The 17719-nt window shown below is 46.7% G+C and overlaps 2 protein-coding genes across 2 annotated transcripts in view; one reads left to right on the top strand and one right to left on the bottom strand.

The window, feature by feature from the left end:
• The window catches only part of Fam184b (family with sequence similarity 184 member B), a 97131-nt gene extending 87005 nt beyond the window's left edge, over nucleotides 1-10126 (top strand). The window contains exons 15-20 of the mRNA XM_019210265.1: nucleotides 10-119; nucleotides 2322-2468; nucleotides 3409-3526; nucleotides 4888-4992; nucleotides 6004-6203; nucleotides 9026-10126. Of these exons, the coding sequence (XP_019065810.1) occupies nucleotides 10-119; nucleotides 2322-2468; nucleotides 3409-3526; nucleotides 4888-4992; nucleotides 6004-6203; nucleotides 9026-9119 (774 nt within the window). The 3' untranslated portion in view covers nucleotides 9120-10126. The remainder of the gene's footprint in view (nucleotides 1-9; nucleotides 120-2321; nucleotides 2469-3408; nucleotides 3527-4887; nucleotides 4993-6003; nucleotides 6204-9025) is intronic.
• A 2231-nt stretch (nucleotides 10127-12357) lies between these two features.
• Med28 (mediator complex subunit 28) overlaps nucleotides 12358-17719 on the bottom strand; it is a 6333-nt gene continuing 971 nt past the window's right edge. Inside the window, exons 2-4 of the mRNA XM_010641892.3 lie at nucleotides 16573-16639; nucleotides 15781-15893; nucleotides 12358-14352 (exon numbers count right to left, since the gene is read on the bottom strand). Coding sequence (XP_010640194.1) covers nucleotides 14155-14352; nucleotides 15781-15893; nucleotides 16573-16639 — 378 coding nt within the window. The 3' untranslated portion in view covers nucleotides 12358-14154. The remainder of the gene's footprint in view (nucleotides 14353-15780; nucleotides 15894-16572; nucleotides 16640-17719) is intronic.

The following is a 17719-nucleotide window of genomic DNA, read 5'->3' as shown; positions in this document are numbered from 1 at the left end:
GCTGGCGAGGGCTGCGGACTCCGCGAGGAGAACGAGCAGCTCCGGGACGCAGTGCTGCGGCTGCGCGCAGAGGTGGAGCAGCACCAGCAGGAGGCGCGGCAGCTCCGCGAGCAGCGCAGGTGCGTCCTCCCCCTGGCTCTGTCACTCCCGCTTCAGGAAGGATGTCGCTCCTTTGGCCCGGGAAAAGTACCAGCGCTCTGGGAATTCCATATCTTAAAACTGCAGAGGATTTGGGAGTAGGGCTACGGGCCTGGAATCCAAGCACTCTGGGAGGCTGAGACAAGAGGATCCCATGTTCCAGCTCAGCCTGGGCAGTGTAGCGAGATCCTGTTTCAAAATACGAAATGTAAACAAGGGTTGAGGAGGTAGCTCAGTGTGAAGGCCCCAGGTCCAAATCTCAGTTCCACCCCCTCCCCCAAACCACAAGGATTTTCCTCGAAATAAAAGAGGAAGCCCGACTTCCCTCCACATCAGGAAGCATATCGGACCGGAAGCGGACCTGGGAGACACCAAGGTCCCCTCACATCCAGCCTGACAGAGTGTGGGTGGAATGCACTCTTAACTAGCAGTGTGACGCTTGGTAAGTCAGCTGACTCCTCCCGCCCTGTATCCTGTCTGTGAAGTGGGGTCTCACCTGCCCCACAGCTGCATGGTCCCACTCTTGGTTACTGTGGGATTTAACATCTTCCCAATCCTGAAATCAGTCTCATTTCTCCCTTGTTGGAAAGTTTTTACTACAAATTCAATTTCATACTAGCCATAGGATTTCTTGGGATATTTATTTCTTTTCAATGAGCTTTACCAGCTTGTATCTTTCAAGGCTTTGTGTACTTCATCTAAATTTCTAAATGTTGCAGGGCTTGGGGAAAAAGTTGCTCACATTTTAATATCCAGGGGATCCCCTTTTCTCTGTTATTTGCCAGTGTGTCTGTTGAAACCTGCCTTGAGCTTGGTTGTGCTTGTTCATTTAATTTTCACAACCATTCTGTAAAATGACTGGAAAAGTTTTGGGAGGTGACCTGCCTCCCATTGCACAGTAGGTACAGGGAGGGCAGGGTCTGCACTCTGTTATGTTCTGGGCAAGGTGCTTGACCTCTCCAGGCCTGGGTTCCCAGAGCGTGGGGGACAACAGCGCCTCCTACATAGGTTGGTGAGAGAATTAAGAGGTGACGTGTTTGGGACAGTGCTGGGCACACGGCACTGACCCAAGAATCGTCTGCTGTCAGGGTTCTTACACTTCAGCTTGCATTGGATCCACCAGCAGGGAGTGGGTGTAGTGAATGGCAGCACACTTGCCTACCGTGTGCAAGGACCTGGGTTTGATTCCCAGCACCATAAATAAATATCTGCAGGCACTTGGAAGCCTTGGATGCACCTGAGTAGACTCTTACCCCAGCACTTCTGAGTCAGCAGGGCTGGGGTAGAGCTAGAGAATTAGCTCAAATTAGCAGGAGTTAGAATCTGCATTCCTAACATTAACTGGAGCTGCTCACCCAGTCAGTTAGGTTCCTTTTGCTGCAGGAACAGGGCGGGGAGGGGAGCAGCCCCCACTTCCTGCCCAAGCTCACCGGCTGTGAAGTAGCTCAGGCCTTGCCCTGCACAGAGGTCACAGAGGTCGTGGGGCCTCCCTCTAGAGACAGCAGTCTGAGCTCATCAGAGAGGCAGCCCCTTAGCCACTCCCTGTGAGACCCGGCCAAGTCCTCCGATGAGAAGGTTGGGCCTCACCACGTAAGATAAATGACAGCTCGTGCTTGAACACATACTTTGCCATGGACTGTTGCAGATGTGCGTTACACAATTCCTCCTTGCAACAGCCCTAAAAGTAGATACATCGTAAAACAGGGAGGCCGTGGAGCAGGGCAGCCTGCCTAAGGTTGCAAGCTAGGAAGTGCTGGAGAGGCCACGCGTGTAGACAGCTGGCCCCAAATCCTGCTCTCCTACTGCATCTCACCTGCCTATTGGACGCTGGACTGGGACCTCCCAAGGCTCAGGGTCCCAACATCAGTAACTCTGAGTTCAAACTCCAGGTCTCTCCACCTGCTGCAGGGCGGGTGTTGGGGCCTCCCCTCCAGGTCTGCTGTCCCTTCGCCCCTCAAGGTTGCCCTCCTGCTCAGGTTTCTCCTACATGAATGTGGGGGAAAAGGGGGCTGAGAAGGGGTTCCCAAGTGGGGTTTACCCACACCTTGGAGGCCCCAGCTGTCCTTCCGTGGGTGTCCTGACCTTGGATTCCTAACCTCCCCTGACCCACGGTCTCCCAGACCCTGGCCACTGAGCAGAGGAGAGGAGAGGAGTCCCTGAGCCTGGCTGTTTCCGGCCTGCAGATTGCTGGAGGAGGGTCAGCAAGCCCAGAGGGCCAGAGAAGTGGAGACGCTCCGCCAGGAGCACCGGAAGGAGATGCAGGCCATGGCGGCCGACTTCAGTGGTGCCCAGGCCCGGCTCCAGGCCCGGCTCGCCGCTCTGGAGGCCGAGTGAGTGAGGCCTGGGCCCTGGCTTGGCAGAGATGCATGGGGGCACCGTCTGTGAGGGTGGCCAACTCTTCCCAGTGTCCCCGGGGTTTCCAACTTTCATTTGGAGAGTCCCGAGTCCCAGGAAGCCTTGAGGCCCAGCTAGTGGGGGCTGTTGGTCACTCGTCATTTTAGGAGGCTGGCAAGCCCTGGGACTGTGTGGGAATGAGCATGTTTGTGATGTGGTTTACCCCTCCTGCTCCAAAGAAATCGAGAGAGCTGCTTTTCGACAAATACTAAGCCTGTGGTAGCACACGCTGCCACAGTTAATCCTCTCAAAGTTGCTGCAAGATGGAAGCTGTTGTTCTCCCTGCCAGTTAAAGAAAGCAAGGCTCCTTTGCCCGTGTGCACATGCACTTATTTATTCATTCAACAAATTTTACTAAGGACCCACTTGTGCCACGTACTGTTCTAGGTCTAGAGTTATACCAGGGAAAAAAATCCCAAACTGTGCTTTTATAGTGCTTAGAATTCTAGATGCGGATTTAGACAAAAAGTAGACAGCTTCAGAGCAGAAGATAGGTTCAGGATACAGGGTGGGACAGGTGGGTGAGTAAGTCCCCTGAGGAGGTGATGCTTAAGTACAGCGGCAAGAGCCAGGAACAGCAAATGCAAAGGCCCTGCGGGTGAAATGTGTGCCCTAGGTCACATAATTAAAAGGCCACAGAGCAGTCTTCGGAGCTGTAGTCCTCCAGCCCCCTGGGCGGCGGCGCGTGCTGCTGGGCCTGACCCCAGATCCGCACCGAGGCTCTGGAAGCTCTGTGCACACCGGGGCTGGGCTGTTTCCCGGGTCCCTGCAGCCCCCAGGGAGATGACAGAAGTCAGACTAGAAGCTGGGGTTCTGGGTCCCCATCGCTCCCCACTTCCTCCTCCGCGTTGAGTAACTCCCTGCCTGCCCTTGCAGACTGAAGGACTCCGGAGAGAAGCCAGGGAAGACAGCGTCCAGGCCCGAGGACCTGCAGCTCATAGGCCGCCTGCAGAGTCTCCTCAAGGAGCGCGAGGCGATCATCAAGCAGCTCACGGTGAGGCCTGGGGGAGACGCAGCCCGCGCTGGGCTCTGCGGCCATGCTTGGGGGCAGCACTCCTCCCAGGGGCAGCGTTTGCCCCTGGCCTTCCTCAGAGGGCCCTCTCCCCATTCTGCCTGATGAACAATCCTTCCTGTTTTCTTTTATTGAAAAAAAAAACTCACTAAAAAGTGTACGCAAGTAGATAGACAGTAAAGAAAAACTTTCTACCTCCAAGCCCAACGGCACTTGCCTGATGTTATTGGTTCAGTTTTGTTTTGTTTTGTTTTTTTAACCTGAAGGATTTGAGAAAAATACGGAATGGTTTGCTTTTGAATTTTAGTAGAATCAATTTTTATTGACTTATGGATCCATTAGAAAAAAACGAGCACTTGTTTTCTAGTAGCAAAGCTACTTCCAAGATCCCTTCATGAGAAAGTTATTTTGACCACTGATGCAAAATTGTATTAGTAAGGAATTACTACTCATCTCCAATGTGTGGGGAAGGTCCTGAGGTTGTGATTTTTTAAAAAGAATCCTTAATCTCTTAGAAATACATATTGAGGATTTTACCGATGAAATTACATGGTATGCTTTAAAAGTGACACCAGAGAGAAAGGTGGAAGGTGACACACATAACCCAAGTGGGCCACTCCCTTACAGTTGCTGAGATGGGAGAGGGATCTTATGCGCTACCTTAGTGCATGTTAGAAAATACCTAGGATACAAATATTTTTTACAGCGTGGTAGGGACAAAAGAAGGTGGAATCTCTTGCATATCTGGGGGGTTTCTTTCTCTGCCTCAGTCTTCACCTTTCTGCATGAGAGTTTAATTTTGGTTGCTAAGAACACTTGGATCTTTACCCTGTGTGTTTGTCAGCTTGCCGTGTCCCGGACAGAACAGCCGATGCCCGCTACTTAAAGGAGGAGAGGTTTAACTTGGCTGGCAGTTGCAGCCCGTGGCCAGCTGGTTCTGAGGCTGGGCATCATGGCAGGAGGACGAGGTGGAACAGAGATGCCTAGTTCATGGCCCTGGGAAGCAGAGCAGGGGGACAGAGCAAGAGATGAACGGACAGAGGACCCACTGAGACACACTCAGTCACACACGTTACCAGTCCAGTTTCTTCATGCACTGAAGCTGGCTTGTCAGGATTAGTGGCCGCACCTTGGAAGTCTCTGCCAGCTTGCCCTCCTTCACAGGAAGGGCTGGGAGATCGAGCCCCAGGGCAGGGGGCTCCCCCAAAGTGTCAGCTTGATTGCCACTGCCTGCTCCTTCTCCCCGCAGACTTCCCTTCTCTCCCATTCTGCCCCCTCCCTTCAAGTGAGACCCAGGGCTGTGTGCTGAAGCGCATCTGCACTCAGTTGTGTTGGTTTTCCAGGAGGAGAGGCGGTTTCACTGTGCAGCCTTCCCCAGCACGGTGTCTCATCGGAATCGATCGTTTTCTTTCCATCCTCACCCGGGGTACTTGACCCCTTCCATGAAGGTAAATTGGCTCCGCTGGTTTCTTTCCTCCCAAAGGTAACTGCAGCTAATTGGTGGGCTGGTGTACACGCAGGACAGTAATCACCAGAGCACAGACCCACAGGGAGTAGTCCACAGCACTGTGCAGGCAGCTGTTTGTATCTGGGGAGGAAGACCATGTGTGGCTTCTATTTTCTATTGGCCTCAGTACTGTCCAGATTTTCTACAATAAATATGGGCCACTGTTAATAATAGTTGTACCTGGTGATGGGAACAAAGGGAGATGGTAGGAATCTCCCACTTCTTAAATGTATTTCTCTGCGGTATTTGGGGGAATTTATAACGAATATCTTATTTATGCAACAAATTTTTATTTATTTATTTTTTGGGGCGGGTACCGGGGATTGAACTCGGGTCTTTGTGCTTGCAAGGCAGGCCACCAAACCGCTGAGCTAAATCCCCAGCCCTGTAACAAGATTTTAATACAAGTTAGTATTTTTATAGCCCAAAGGACCAAAAAAAAAAAACAAACTAAAAAACTAAACTGACCTGAACTGATGAGCTCTCTTTTATTATATTCCTCTTAGTGTGACAACATGTAAGTTTTACTCCAGAAATACTAATGCACTTGAAGACAGGGTGGTCCCAGTCCAGTTTAGAATTACCTGGCCTTGAAAACCCTAGAAAATTTAAAGTACAAAACATGACTTTCCACACAAGTTTTAGAAAAGATATTGTGGGTAGATTTATGTATTTTTCAAATAAAACAAAATAAATATTGGAGAAAAAAATGATTTAAAGGGCCAGGGGTAGAGCGAATAGACAGAGCCCTTGCCTAGCATGCTTGAGGTCCTAGGTTTGATTCCCAACCCCACCAACAAAAATGTATGAAAAACGTTTAAAAATAACATGTCAGTATATCGATAAAATCATCACCTCTTTTCCCATACCGTTTGGTTTGGGAGAGACTTACTGACTTTTACAATACGCTTGCTTCTGGTAGCACTAACAAAACTTCCTGTGACACAAACAGAAAAAGAAGATGGAGGAGGTGCCCAGCCGAGTGGTGAGTGTACCCAACCTCGCCTCCTACGCCAAGAACTTCCTGAGCGGAGACCTGAGCTCCAGAATCAACGCCCCTCCCATCACAAAGTCACCCAGCTTGGACCCAAGCCCCAGCTGTGGCCGGCCTTACAAACCCTCCCCATCTCTGGACTCGAAAACTGCCACAAGGTAGGGGTTGGACACTGTTACTCCACTCCTCCTCGGACAGGGAACAACTGGGGTCCTTCCAGGCACTTGCAAAATGGCATTTGGGCGGATATAAAAAGTAGCCAAAAACAAGCCCTGCTCTGACCAAGCGACAGTCTAGACAAACAGCAAGACTTAGGTCACAGAGGAGGCGGACTCCTCTCCTGGCCTTGAGGTCTGTGTTAAAACCTGGCCTCTTCTTTCACATCTGTGTGGCCTCAGCGGGTCACTTGGCCCCTTACAGTCTGTGTCTCCCCTGGAAAATGAAGATAACAGCACCTCCGTCAGGCTGACGGGGGAGTGAGGGAATTAATCCACAGGCCGTGCTTCGTACAGGACTCTGCACAGAAGTGTTCCATACAGTTTCAACATTAAGATTTTTCTCGGGATTTCTTGTATTAGTTTGGAATTTTAAGGCATTCTAATCTGTGAGTTTGGTTGCATGTACAGCTTGCAGATGCTTCTCTTCCAGCCTTGTGATGTTTTTATTAATTAATTCTCCTTCCTATCCAGTCTTCCATTCTCAGGGCATGTTTTAAATTCTGGGCTTCAATGTGGTTTTTCTATAAAATGGAGTACTACTCAGCCATAAAGAATGAGAAACTAGAGTCTTTCATAGGAAAAAGGATACATGAGGCCATAATTGTAAGTGAAATAAACAGGACACATGTGGAAATATCAAATAGTTTCTCTGCTGTGAAAAACTAAAAGTGTAAGATCCAAATTATATAACTGATAATGTGAAACAGGAAGAAAATGGCTAAAGGTGTAGGGGAAGTGGGAAGGGTAGGGGAAAGGAAATAAGGGAAAAGAAAAAAATATGAGAAAAGGAAAAAATGGAAACAAAGTCTTTGTAAATAGGAGAGGGTGGAGGGGGTGAAGGGAGGGCAGGGGTAAGGGGAAAAAATGAGAACCAAGACCTGTCATATAAAGGTACAAGATCTCAATGATGAATGTAACTGTACTGTATACTTTAAAAGTACCAATAAACTCAATGAGAAAAAATAAATAAAATAGACCTGTCACCAGATGAGGTCCAAGGAGGCCCCCCCAAATGGAGATGGGGACCTCGCTGGCCCCGTAGCGGGCTCTCGGCTCTTTGTGGGGAAAAACTGCAGAACTGGGCAGTGAGCAGTATAGGCAGAATCACAAAAGCCACATGCAGAACGGAGGGCACACACTTGGCTGGGGGCACGATGTGCTTGTGGGGGCCTCCTCCAGACAATGGTCCAGTACGTGCATCTGGGTATGACCTCAGACAGTGATGGCGAACCTTTCAGAACTTTCAAAGGTAACAAAAAGCCCACTGCAGCACGTGTGCCATGGATTCGCCACCCTGATCTAGGATGTGTCTGCTAGGTTACCCACTAGTGGGCTGGGGTAAAATGCAAACCGTCGGCATGTATTTGAAGTCTAGAGATGTGATATCAATTAAGTGTTGTTTCCTAATAGAAATCTGTGAAACTTGTGAAGTTATAGTACTGAAATAAAAAACAGACATTGTACCTTTAAGGGCCCTAGGAATTTAGAAGCCTTGAAAACAAAAAACAAAAAAAAACCAAAAAACCAGGCTCAGGGTAAAAAGGGCATCACAACTTTTGGTAACTGTCGTGAAGGTGCAGTTTTCTTTTTTTCTTCTCCTTCTTGTCTGTCTCCCTCCCCCTCTCCCTCAAGTACTGGATTAAAGCACAGGGCCTTCACACAGAGCTCAATCTTAAGACCTTTTCTTTTCTCTTTTCTTTTTTTTGGTACCAGGGATTGAACTCGGGTCTTTGAGCTTGCAAGGCAGGCCACCAAACCACTGAGCCAAATCCCCGGCCCTCATTTTTAAATTTTGAGAGCTCTTGCCAAATTGGCCAGGCTGGACTCAAACTTTCAGTCCCCTGGCCTCAGCCTCACAGGTGTGTGTTATCAAGCCTGGCCTGAAGCTTCAGTTTCTCTCTCTCCCTCCCCAACCCCTTCTTTCGTTCTTTTTTGTAGCAGGGATCAACTGGGGTCCTTGCCCTTGCAAGGCAGGCGGCAGTACCCTTGAGCTCAATCCCTGGCCTGAAGCTAGTTTTCTTAAAAGCACAAGTTTAAAATGACAACTTCCTTGTCTCCTTTCTGCCTCATTACTTCTTTCTCACCTTAGTCCAGTCAGAGGCCCTGCCCACTGCTCTTGCCTGCTGGGGTCGGTGGGGATGCAGGGGCCAAGGGTGGAGCCGGAAGGACCCCCTCACCGGCCCTGCCAGCCTGCCCTTCTCTTTCAACCGTGGAAGCCGAGGCTGGAGCCCCAGGCAAACCCTCTGTGAACCAGCAGAGCCAGCTGCTCGTCACTGTGCACCTCAGTTGAAAGCTATTTAGGTGTTTTAGGCCCAGCTTCACAAACGCTGATGAAGATCTTCCACCTGGCTGTTTCTCCTTTTCAACTTTCAGGCTGACCGCATAGCCTCAGCTAGGATAAGACCCCTTAGATTACTGAAGACCTAGCATAGTGTAATGCTGTGTGGATTGACCTTTTTTTTCCTTTTAATATTGGGCTTATTATCTCATTTGCGCTGTGCCTGAAATAAATAATAAATGCTGCAACATAGGCTTCATTATAGTGAACACTGCGTCCTAAATGAAACAAGGGGGAGCCAAACAATGGAGAAACTTCTGCTTTTGAAACAGGAAGAGGCCTCACCCTTCCCACCCATGTGGTTGCTCCCAGCTACTGATGACTAATGAGCAGCTCTGTTTCCCTGGAAAGATGATGCACTGTTATGTTGTTCACTGGATAATTTCTGAAACCGTGTAAGAAACTTTCTTTTGTTTGTTTTTAGGACACAGGATGGTGAAACAGCCCCACCCAAAGAAGCCCCACAGAAGCAGGGCTCCCCACACCAGGAGTGGTTCACCAAGTACTTTTCCTTCTAAACCGATCTCTGGGATACATCACAAAGAGGACATCAGAAAACACGGAAGGAATGGACTGCAACCAACCGAATAACCTGCTTGTCCTGTGATTTCTATAAGATCGCTAAGACAAATGTGGGCTTTACCATTTCGTACCGTTTCATTGTGTCGCTGCCAGTCTGTTAAAACATTCTTGATATCAAAGATAAAACAAACCAGTGTTATTAGAAAGCACCCACAGGACAATGTTACCAGTAAGTGCTGATGATGTGCACACTGTATTTCTAGGTCCATAACATCGTACTCCACTTAATGGGACATCAGACTTTGTGATTTCCTCGGCTTACTTTAAATGTGGTTTCATTATTCCTTATGACCCAAGTCATCTCCGTTTGAAAAACTGTTTCTGTGTAAAATGATGTTATTTCTAAATGCACACCTAACCTCAGTAGGAGAAGAAATAAGATAAAGTTCATTATCAACAGGAAGGCCAGTTTCAAAAACAAAAACCCAAACCTCCCAGGAGCAGACCGCTGCGCTGTGTGCCCCGGTTGAATGCTTGGGCTCCCCAGGTCCGGGACAGGTAGATTCTAAGCAGGAAAACACCTACCTCCCAAGGGACTGCGCTGCGTCCTGTCCCACACCCGTTTCAGTGACTGTCAAGTTGGTCATCTGTGATGATGGATTCTAGACGATCTGTTCTCCGAGTTACTGCTCCACCGACCCTGTCTGTGGTCTTGGGTTTGGGTCATTTGCCTCTCGATGTGTTGCTTCCGCACTGCATGGACTCTCGGTAGGTTCACGGGGAACCGGGAATGGCTGCTCATGGTGCTGACCTTGTACTCCCCACCCACACAGAACTGTCTCACCCTCTGCCAGAGCAATGCGATTTGACAAGACCAAGTACAACCTGGAACAGGCGAAATAGCTTTTCAGGCCTTTGGTGCTGGCCCAGCAAGGGGCCCCCAAACAGATGTTAATTCTATGCACTGTCAAATCTTTGCTCTTTTAATAAAATGTTATACATCTGGGCAATAAAAATGGTAGTAACTTGAATTGCTTTTCCACCCAAAGGTAAAGTTAGATGAAGACAGAATTTGGAAGAAGAAAGTTCATGTTAAATTTGTCAGATCATCTATAAGTAAAGAGTAGATTATATCATTTCAAGAAATGCAACTAAAACTGAAATCCACAAGTTAAGGGCAAATCTATCTAAATAAAATGTCAGTTAGAATTTTTTTTCTTTTTTTGTGGTGGGTTCAATCCCCAGAGCCTTGTACATGCTAGGGAAGCATTATATCCTCAGCCCTAGTATAATTTTTAAAATGCCTCTACTTGTCATAGCTGTAACATGCCAAAATAGTCTTCAGTATCAAATTTTTGTGTTTTTTGCTTACGGGTGAGTGGTTTTTTGTTTTTGTTTTTTTTTGTCTTGTCCAAGGTATACTCAAATCTCTGGGCTCAATTCTTCCTGCCTCCGCTTCCCACATACTGGGATAATGCACATGTGCCAATGAACTCTGTGAAGGTCTAAAACAACACTATACAACATTGAGACGGTACAGTAGACTCTCAAGTTATGACTGGCCTGACACAAATTTGGGTCACAACTGGAATTTCAGTTTTAAGACCAAAGTCTTGAGTTACAACCCAAATGCTGCCTGCTTGTGCTTCCAGATGGTCTCAGATACAGATTTAACCCTTAAAGAGTTCTGGAAGGAACATCACAACATCTTTTCCTACAGGGTTGAGAAATCCTGGACAATGTCTCTCTAAGGACACTGAAACCTGCCTGTATACAGGAGACTTTGAAGGCTGTGTAAAGGACCCTGAGCCTTCAATTAACCAACTTGAATTACAACCAGCCCTTGTGAACAAATCGAGTTGCTAAGTCAAGGGTCTGCTGTACACTGTTTCTATAATGAAACAATATAGTGTATTTAGACTGCTCTAACAAAATATCTTAGGCTAATTTATGAAAAAACAGTTTATTGCCCTGGAGGCTGAGAAGTCCAAGATCAGGATGCCAGTGGATTTGAATGTTTGGTGAGATCCATTCCTCACAGAAGGCACCTGTGAAGGTACCTCAGGGCAGGAGCAAAGGAGCTTGCGTGATCCTCTTTTATAAGTGGAAGCCTCAGGGCTTCATCACCTCACAATCCCACTACTATAGGTACAGGCTGACTGTCCCTTATATAAAGTGCTTGGAACCGGAATACTGTAGGTGTTGGGTTTTTTTCAGAGGCTGAAAATGTAGCTTAGTAAGGCCCTGAGTTTAATCCCGAGCACCAAAAACAAAAGTCTATTTTTTACAAATTTTAGAATACTTGTACATACGTAAGATTTCTTGGTGATGAGACCCAAGTTTAAACATGAATGTCACTTATGTTTTGTATATCCCTTAAACACACAGCCTGCAGACAAATTTCATAGATTTTTGATGCACCTTCATTTTGACTGTAACCCAGCAAGTGTGGAATCACTCAATTGCAGGTCATATCTGTGCTCAAAATTGTGGATTTGGGGGCATAACTCTAACCCTACATTATAAAGTGATTTTCTGGTCTTACTTTCTCACAGACCCAAAACAGCTGTGTGAGGCTGGAATCCCCAGACTGTTTCTGGCCAATAGAATAATGTGGCCAGTGTTAGGCCAGTTATTGGGTGTCACGGTTAGGGTTACTGCAACACTCCCTGCCCCAGGGGGAAATGTTCTAGTGTAAGATAAAAGGGGAGAGGAAGCAGAACAGGTGTGGGAGGGAGGTGGAGGCACTAGGGACAGTGACAGGGTTCCCGCCAATGGGAGGGCAGCTCAAGGTCAGAGAAACATCGAGGTGGGAGAGGAGCTGTGTGGTGACGGAGACTCACAGGATGCAAGGGGAAGAAAGCACCTCAGGGATTAAGGCCTGGAGAGGCCACTGGGGCCACAACACAGGTCTTACACAGGGAAGGTGGGGTGGCAGGTGGAAGGTGGGAAGTCCCAGAGGATGGAGAGATGGTGATTCCCCCTGGACACGGCGACTCGGTGAGTCTTCTATGTTCATGGACAAGATGTCATTTAAGAATAACAAGATATTTACAAACTGACAAGACTGCAAAATTTTTATTTATTTTACATGTAAGTTTCAACTGAATAAAGAAATGGCAATAACATATATATATAATTCAACATACTTTTTACGAGCACCAAGCACAACAGTTTCCTTTTTATTTTTAACGCCCTTTCAGTACCAGGGATGAAGCCCAGGGGCATTTGACCACTGAGCTACACGTTCAGCACTTTTTTGAGACGGGGTCCTGCTAAGTTGCCCAGGCTGGCCTTGAATCTGCAGTCCTGGACATACATACACCACTGTGCCCCAGTTTCCAATCGTGCTTCCCCGCCGCCCCCCTTAATGGTACCAGGGCCTTTGCTGTAAACCATACCATTGGACCTTTTTATTTTTTAAATAGGGCCTCATTAAGTCACTAAGTTGCCCAAGCGGACTCAAACTTGCAGGCCTCTTGCCTCACTCTCCCAGATTGCTGGGATTAGAGGCGTGCCCAGCTCCCATCTTGGCACACCTTGATTAGTGAAAGAATGCCCCAAATTTAACCAGTGTACTTAGGATTTTAATCAAGGAATTTAAAGCTGTCATCAGAGCGTGGGATAACCAACCCTGTGCTGTGAGAGCTCCGTTTAACCTGACACCTTGAAATGGAGGCCATGTGCTGGGCTCAGGCAGCATGAACAGCCTGCACACAGGCAAAGACAGCAGCAACCATCACGTATGAAAGATGACTTAATACCGGAGGATGCACATCCAAGGGGCAGAACGCCTAATCTCAGCCTAATCTACAACGCAGCAAGAGGCAAAGGGAGACACAAGTCATTAACACAAAAGAAGAGCCTCCAGGCACAGGGCACAGGAGGCTGTGGGGCAGGAGCGTGAGCGGATGACAGTGTTGGGTGGAGAGTGGAGAGGACAACAAGAGTCAAGTCCCTGTGCAGCAGCCATGTGGACTACTCAGAAGGGAGTGCAGGTGTCCTGCAAGAGACTGTGTGAAGGACAGAGAGGAAAAACCTCGTCCAGCAAGAAGGCACTGCGCCTTCCCTGCCACTGAGGCTCCACCAGCGCACCAGGGCGGGGAGCGGTGAGCTCACTCTGCAGCCTGAGGCTCCAACCCAGGCCCCCCACCACCCCCGCCCGCTGTGTCCCCAGGAATCAAAACCACCAGCAAGAAACTTTTCTTTAACGGAAACTTTCTGTTCCAAAGAAGTAAAACAAAACAACACAAGCAAACAAAACTCAGAGAGACTGGAGGAAGCTTTCACTCCTCACACTCCACTGCGCCTGTCACACTGACACAGGGTCCCCTACTCCTGATACCGACTCATTCCTGGAGGGCATTGGCAATCTTCTGAAAGTCACCCTCCTACTACATCCTCCTCAAAATAAACCAACCCAAACAAAAGCCACCATCGACTGAAGGACCCTATTGAAATATTACCGCGCTAACCTAGCAGTTCTCACTCTTTTTCTGGCCAAGTTACAAAATATTAAATGTTTACACACTGCACTGCTATAGAACGTTACAAATATCATTGCATTAGATTCCTGTTCTTGAGGTAGTTCAAAGTCTGAAAAGGGCAAATTTAAATATTATTCTACACTACCACAGCGGGGTAGTTACCATAAAAGGTCTACAAACTCCTTATTGCCTCCTTCTCAGACTACTGTAATTTTTCCCCCTCACATCATAACAATCGAAGAAATAGAAACACAAAAATGAAGTAATACAAAAATAAAAATAAAATACAAGAGAGAATAGAAATGGAGTCATCATACTGAGTCTAACTGGGCTGAAGACAAAAAAACATTAACTTGGTCTACCAAAGCTACAGGCATTTTGTAATTAAACAAATTAACAGCTCATAAGAATAAGGGGGGAACTGTACCTGGGACCATAGAACCCACGTCATCTCCTTGTCCAGGAAAGTTCTTCCCGGATGCTGTGTCCACAAAGGGGACGTTCGGCAAAGCTGTCCGCTGAGCCACCACAGGCCAGGGCTCTCTCACGTCTGCTTCAGAGGCGCAGGGATATTGGCCGAGGCCTGCTCCAGGTAGGCCAAGGAGCCCTGAGGGATTTCCGCGGGCTTTTTGTGCTGCACGTTGATGTCCTCCAGCACCTGCTGCCAATGCCTCAGCTTTGTCAAATGCTTCTGCACCAGCGCATCTTTCCGCTGCAATTCATTCCTCAGTTCTGAGACGTCCTACAGATGAAAGTGACGGACTATGTCAGGGGCAAATTAGCAAAAAAGCACAGAGTTGCTCATGAGTTAAGAGCACTAAGAAGTAAACTCAAAACCAAGAGAATACGTGAAACTAAACTAAGCCCATCATTCGCTTGGATCCACTATCTGAATAATCCAAAGCAACTACTCCAATGGCAGAGGTCTGCCTAACAGCGAGAGCATTTTTAATTATTTTCCCTTTAATAACTAATTATACAAGTCCGAAAATTCAAAAAGCACCCAAAGACAACGAAAAAGAAATCAATCACTTTCTCATTGTGATCCTCAGCCACCAGCTACCTCTGTCCAAAAACCACTGCTCATAACAAAAAACACTGAGAATCTGCAAGACTTGGAAGAATCTACATCACTGCTCTGCAGTTTCAGATTATGAAAGGTTAAAACTACATTATCAAGAGCTTATGATACCAACACTTAATCCTTTCTGAAACCTGGCCGCAGCTACACCTGGACGGTTATTCAAGTATTTATATCAGGGAATGACCTGACACGTAGCCTGCAAGAAGCTCATCTTCTCTTCTTACACTCACCACCTCCACAGCTGGTATCATGGAAGAAAAGAACTTTTTGATTAACTGGTCCTCTTTTGGGAGGTGGCCCTTCAAACACTGCCCTAATGGCTAATCTCGATGCGGGCTTTCTCACTGGCAGCAGCACTGGTCATGCCATGAAAAGAATCCTCTTCTACATTAAGGTGGCAGCTCCTCACCTGATCCACTCACAGTATTAAAGCCTCCCAGAGCTGGGCATGGTGGTGCATGCCTGTAATCTCAGCACTTGGGAGGCTGAGGCAGGAGGATCACTGTGAGTTCGAGACCAGCCTGGGCTACACAAGTGAGTCCCAGGTCAGTCTCACTACATAAGTGAGACCCAGTCTCAAAAAACAAAACAGAAACAAACAAACAAAAAAGCTTCCCAGGACTTGGGGCAATGCCAACACACTTCTAAATGCCCAGGTTAGGATTGCAGACCAAGGAGATTCTGAGTCTGAAGGAGCCTTGGTCAGAACATTTATTTTCTCATTTTTTGAACACTGAATAGATGTGTTACTGCAAGGAAGGCACTGAGGACACAGATCACAGCTTCTGTTCCAATGAGCTTTCACCTCCCTTAATGGCTTTTCAACCTTTTCCATAAGGCAGAATCCCCTCTTAGACAGAGTTTCTTTGACAGCTGGTGTGTGACACAAGCAGCTTGGCCTTACGTCCCGACCCCTGGCTCCCCCGGCTCCCCTTCTCACAGACACAATCAGCAGCATTTCATGCTTATCTATAAAACACCCCTGTAACTCCTTAATTGGAAATGGGTATACCTCATTTAAGGCATAAATGAAATCCTGACAATATTTGCTCCTCCTAAAGTTGAGGAAAAAAAACGAGTACTTACCTCTTTGATAACTTGCTCTGGTTTCTGGACAGACAACTGCAATCTTTTTTGTAGGAAAAAACATTCTGTCTGCCTTGCAATATCCAGAAACTTCTGGATACACTGATCAACACCTTTGGGAAAAAAAAAGATCAAAAATTAAATTCAGAACAACACTAGGCATATGTATATATTACACAAATGAATAGTTAAAATATAGAAACAGCACTGTCTCAGATATAATCTAGAATTTTAATTTTGGCCACACAATAATTATGACTGTTCATTTTCTGTTTATTAGTGAACACTAAATAGCAGATAGCCTGTGCTTTTATCAGGTGAGAAACAGACCTTACGCAACATGAAAGCTATGAAGTTTTCTAAAGAAAGACAATCCAGAGATTCAGAAATGAGCATTATGATTTCCAGTTAGAATGGAAGATTTAAAATATGGTAAAAAGAAATCAGAAACATTGGCTTCTCAGGAGACGGAACACAGGAAATGACAGAAACCTAACAGACTTTTCTTTACAACATTTGTTCAAAATATAATTACAACTTTTGGGTATTTTAAAAAGCAGTTCACACTGTTAGGTCTTCTTTACCTAATACCAATACAAAAACATTATAAATGGTTCATTATAAGCGACCCATGTCAGTTAATAAGCTGAATAAAGACCCAGTGGTTCATAGGGATAATATGCAAGTATCTTATTCCCCAGAAACGGTCTCTTAGGATACATGCAGGACTGAAACCTGTCAGGTATAAAATAAGCAAGAAGCAATCTTGCTGAAGGCAGGAAGAATTCTTACCAGTTCGAATTTCTTCCTGATCCGTGCCATTGACGTAATCTTGACTCACAAGGGAAGCGAAGCAAGCCTATGTTGTCAAAATAGCAAAACAGATGTCACCTACACATTAAAAATCTTGTTTTTGAGTAAGAAATGTTTCTTCTGACATCATTCAACAAGCTGATAGTACTTGGTCTGCACAGGAAGCGACAGACCTCATGCCAATGAAAGACACTTGGCCAGATTCAGTACTTGGTAAACAAGTCCCAAATGGCCCAGCAAATGAAAAGCTGGCATTTGACAGCTCCACTACCTGACTGCTGTCCACCTGCCCATTCCTATCTCATCCCACACACACTCCCTTCCGTCAGTCCTTAAATGACCAGTGTTATCCACTCCGAATGCAGGCCAAGTATCACCTCTGCAGTCAGGCTGTCCCTGTCTATTCTTTCCAAACGGTGTCCCTCCTGTTCAGGCTCTACCCTGACCTCCAGCTTTATTGTTTTTCATATAATTTAATGACATTTTCCTCCATTCTTTGCAGTACTATCTGTACCCACTAATAGGTCTTAATTCTGTTTTTCTTGTTTCCCACTATACTCTTGAGTGCTCGGAATACTGCTTGATTTTAACAAATCCCAAATAATGGGTGGCCCAAAAGGACAAGGCTAATGTCACAAAGATAACCAAGTTCCAAAGCGGGAGCTCTTCCTAAAGAGCACCGACTGAAATGCACATGTGAATCAGCCAAGAAAGTCTATGTGCAGGCAACTGGCAGAAAACACACAAAGGTGGCCCACTGCAGACAGCACAGCCAGAAAGAGAACAGGACAGCAGCTGGGGGAAGGAGAGGTTGCAAAGAAAGTATGCAACTTCAGGAAAGGAGAGCCTCGCCAGCACTAAGCAAACTACAATGGTATCAGGCAGGCAGATACAGGCTCAAATTTAGATCATGAACTGGATGCAAGGCCCCTCTGGAGAGCTATAAATTCCCCTGCGGGCAGTTTCGCCATTAGAATTACAGAGATAATCACAGGAATCTGCCCACAAAGCTGAAGTGGCTTCCCCAGAGATAGCAGTAGCACAAACAGGGTGGATGGAAAACAAAAACAAATCTCATGAATTTTAATTCCTTCTTTTTCCTAAAAAAAAAAAAAAAAAAAAAAAA

The sequence above is a fragment of the Fukomys damarensis genome, unplaced genomic scaffold (genome assembly GCF_012274545.1).
Source record: "Fukomys damarensis isolate Sample0158 unplaced genomic scaffold, DMR_v1.0_HiC HiC_scaffold_35, whole genome shotgun sequence".
Classification (NCBI taxonomy): Eukaryota; Metazoa; Chordata; class Mammalia; order Rodentia; family Bathyergidae; genus Fukomys; species Fukomys damarensis.
Note: the sequence above shows the minus strand (reverse complement) of the source record. Positions and strands in the feature narration are given on the sequence as shown.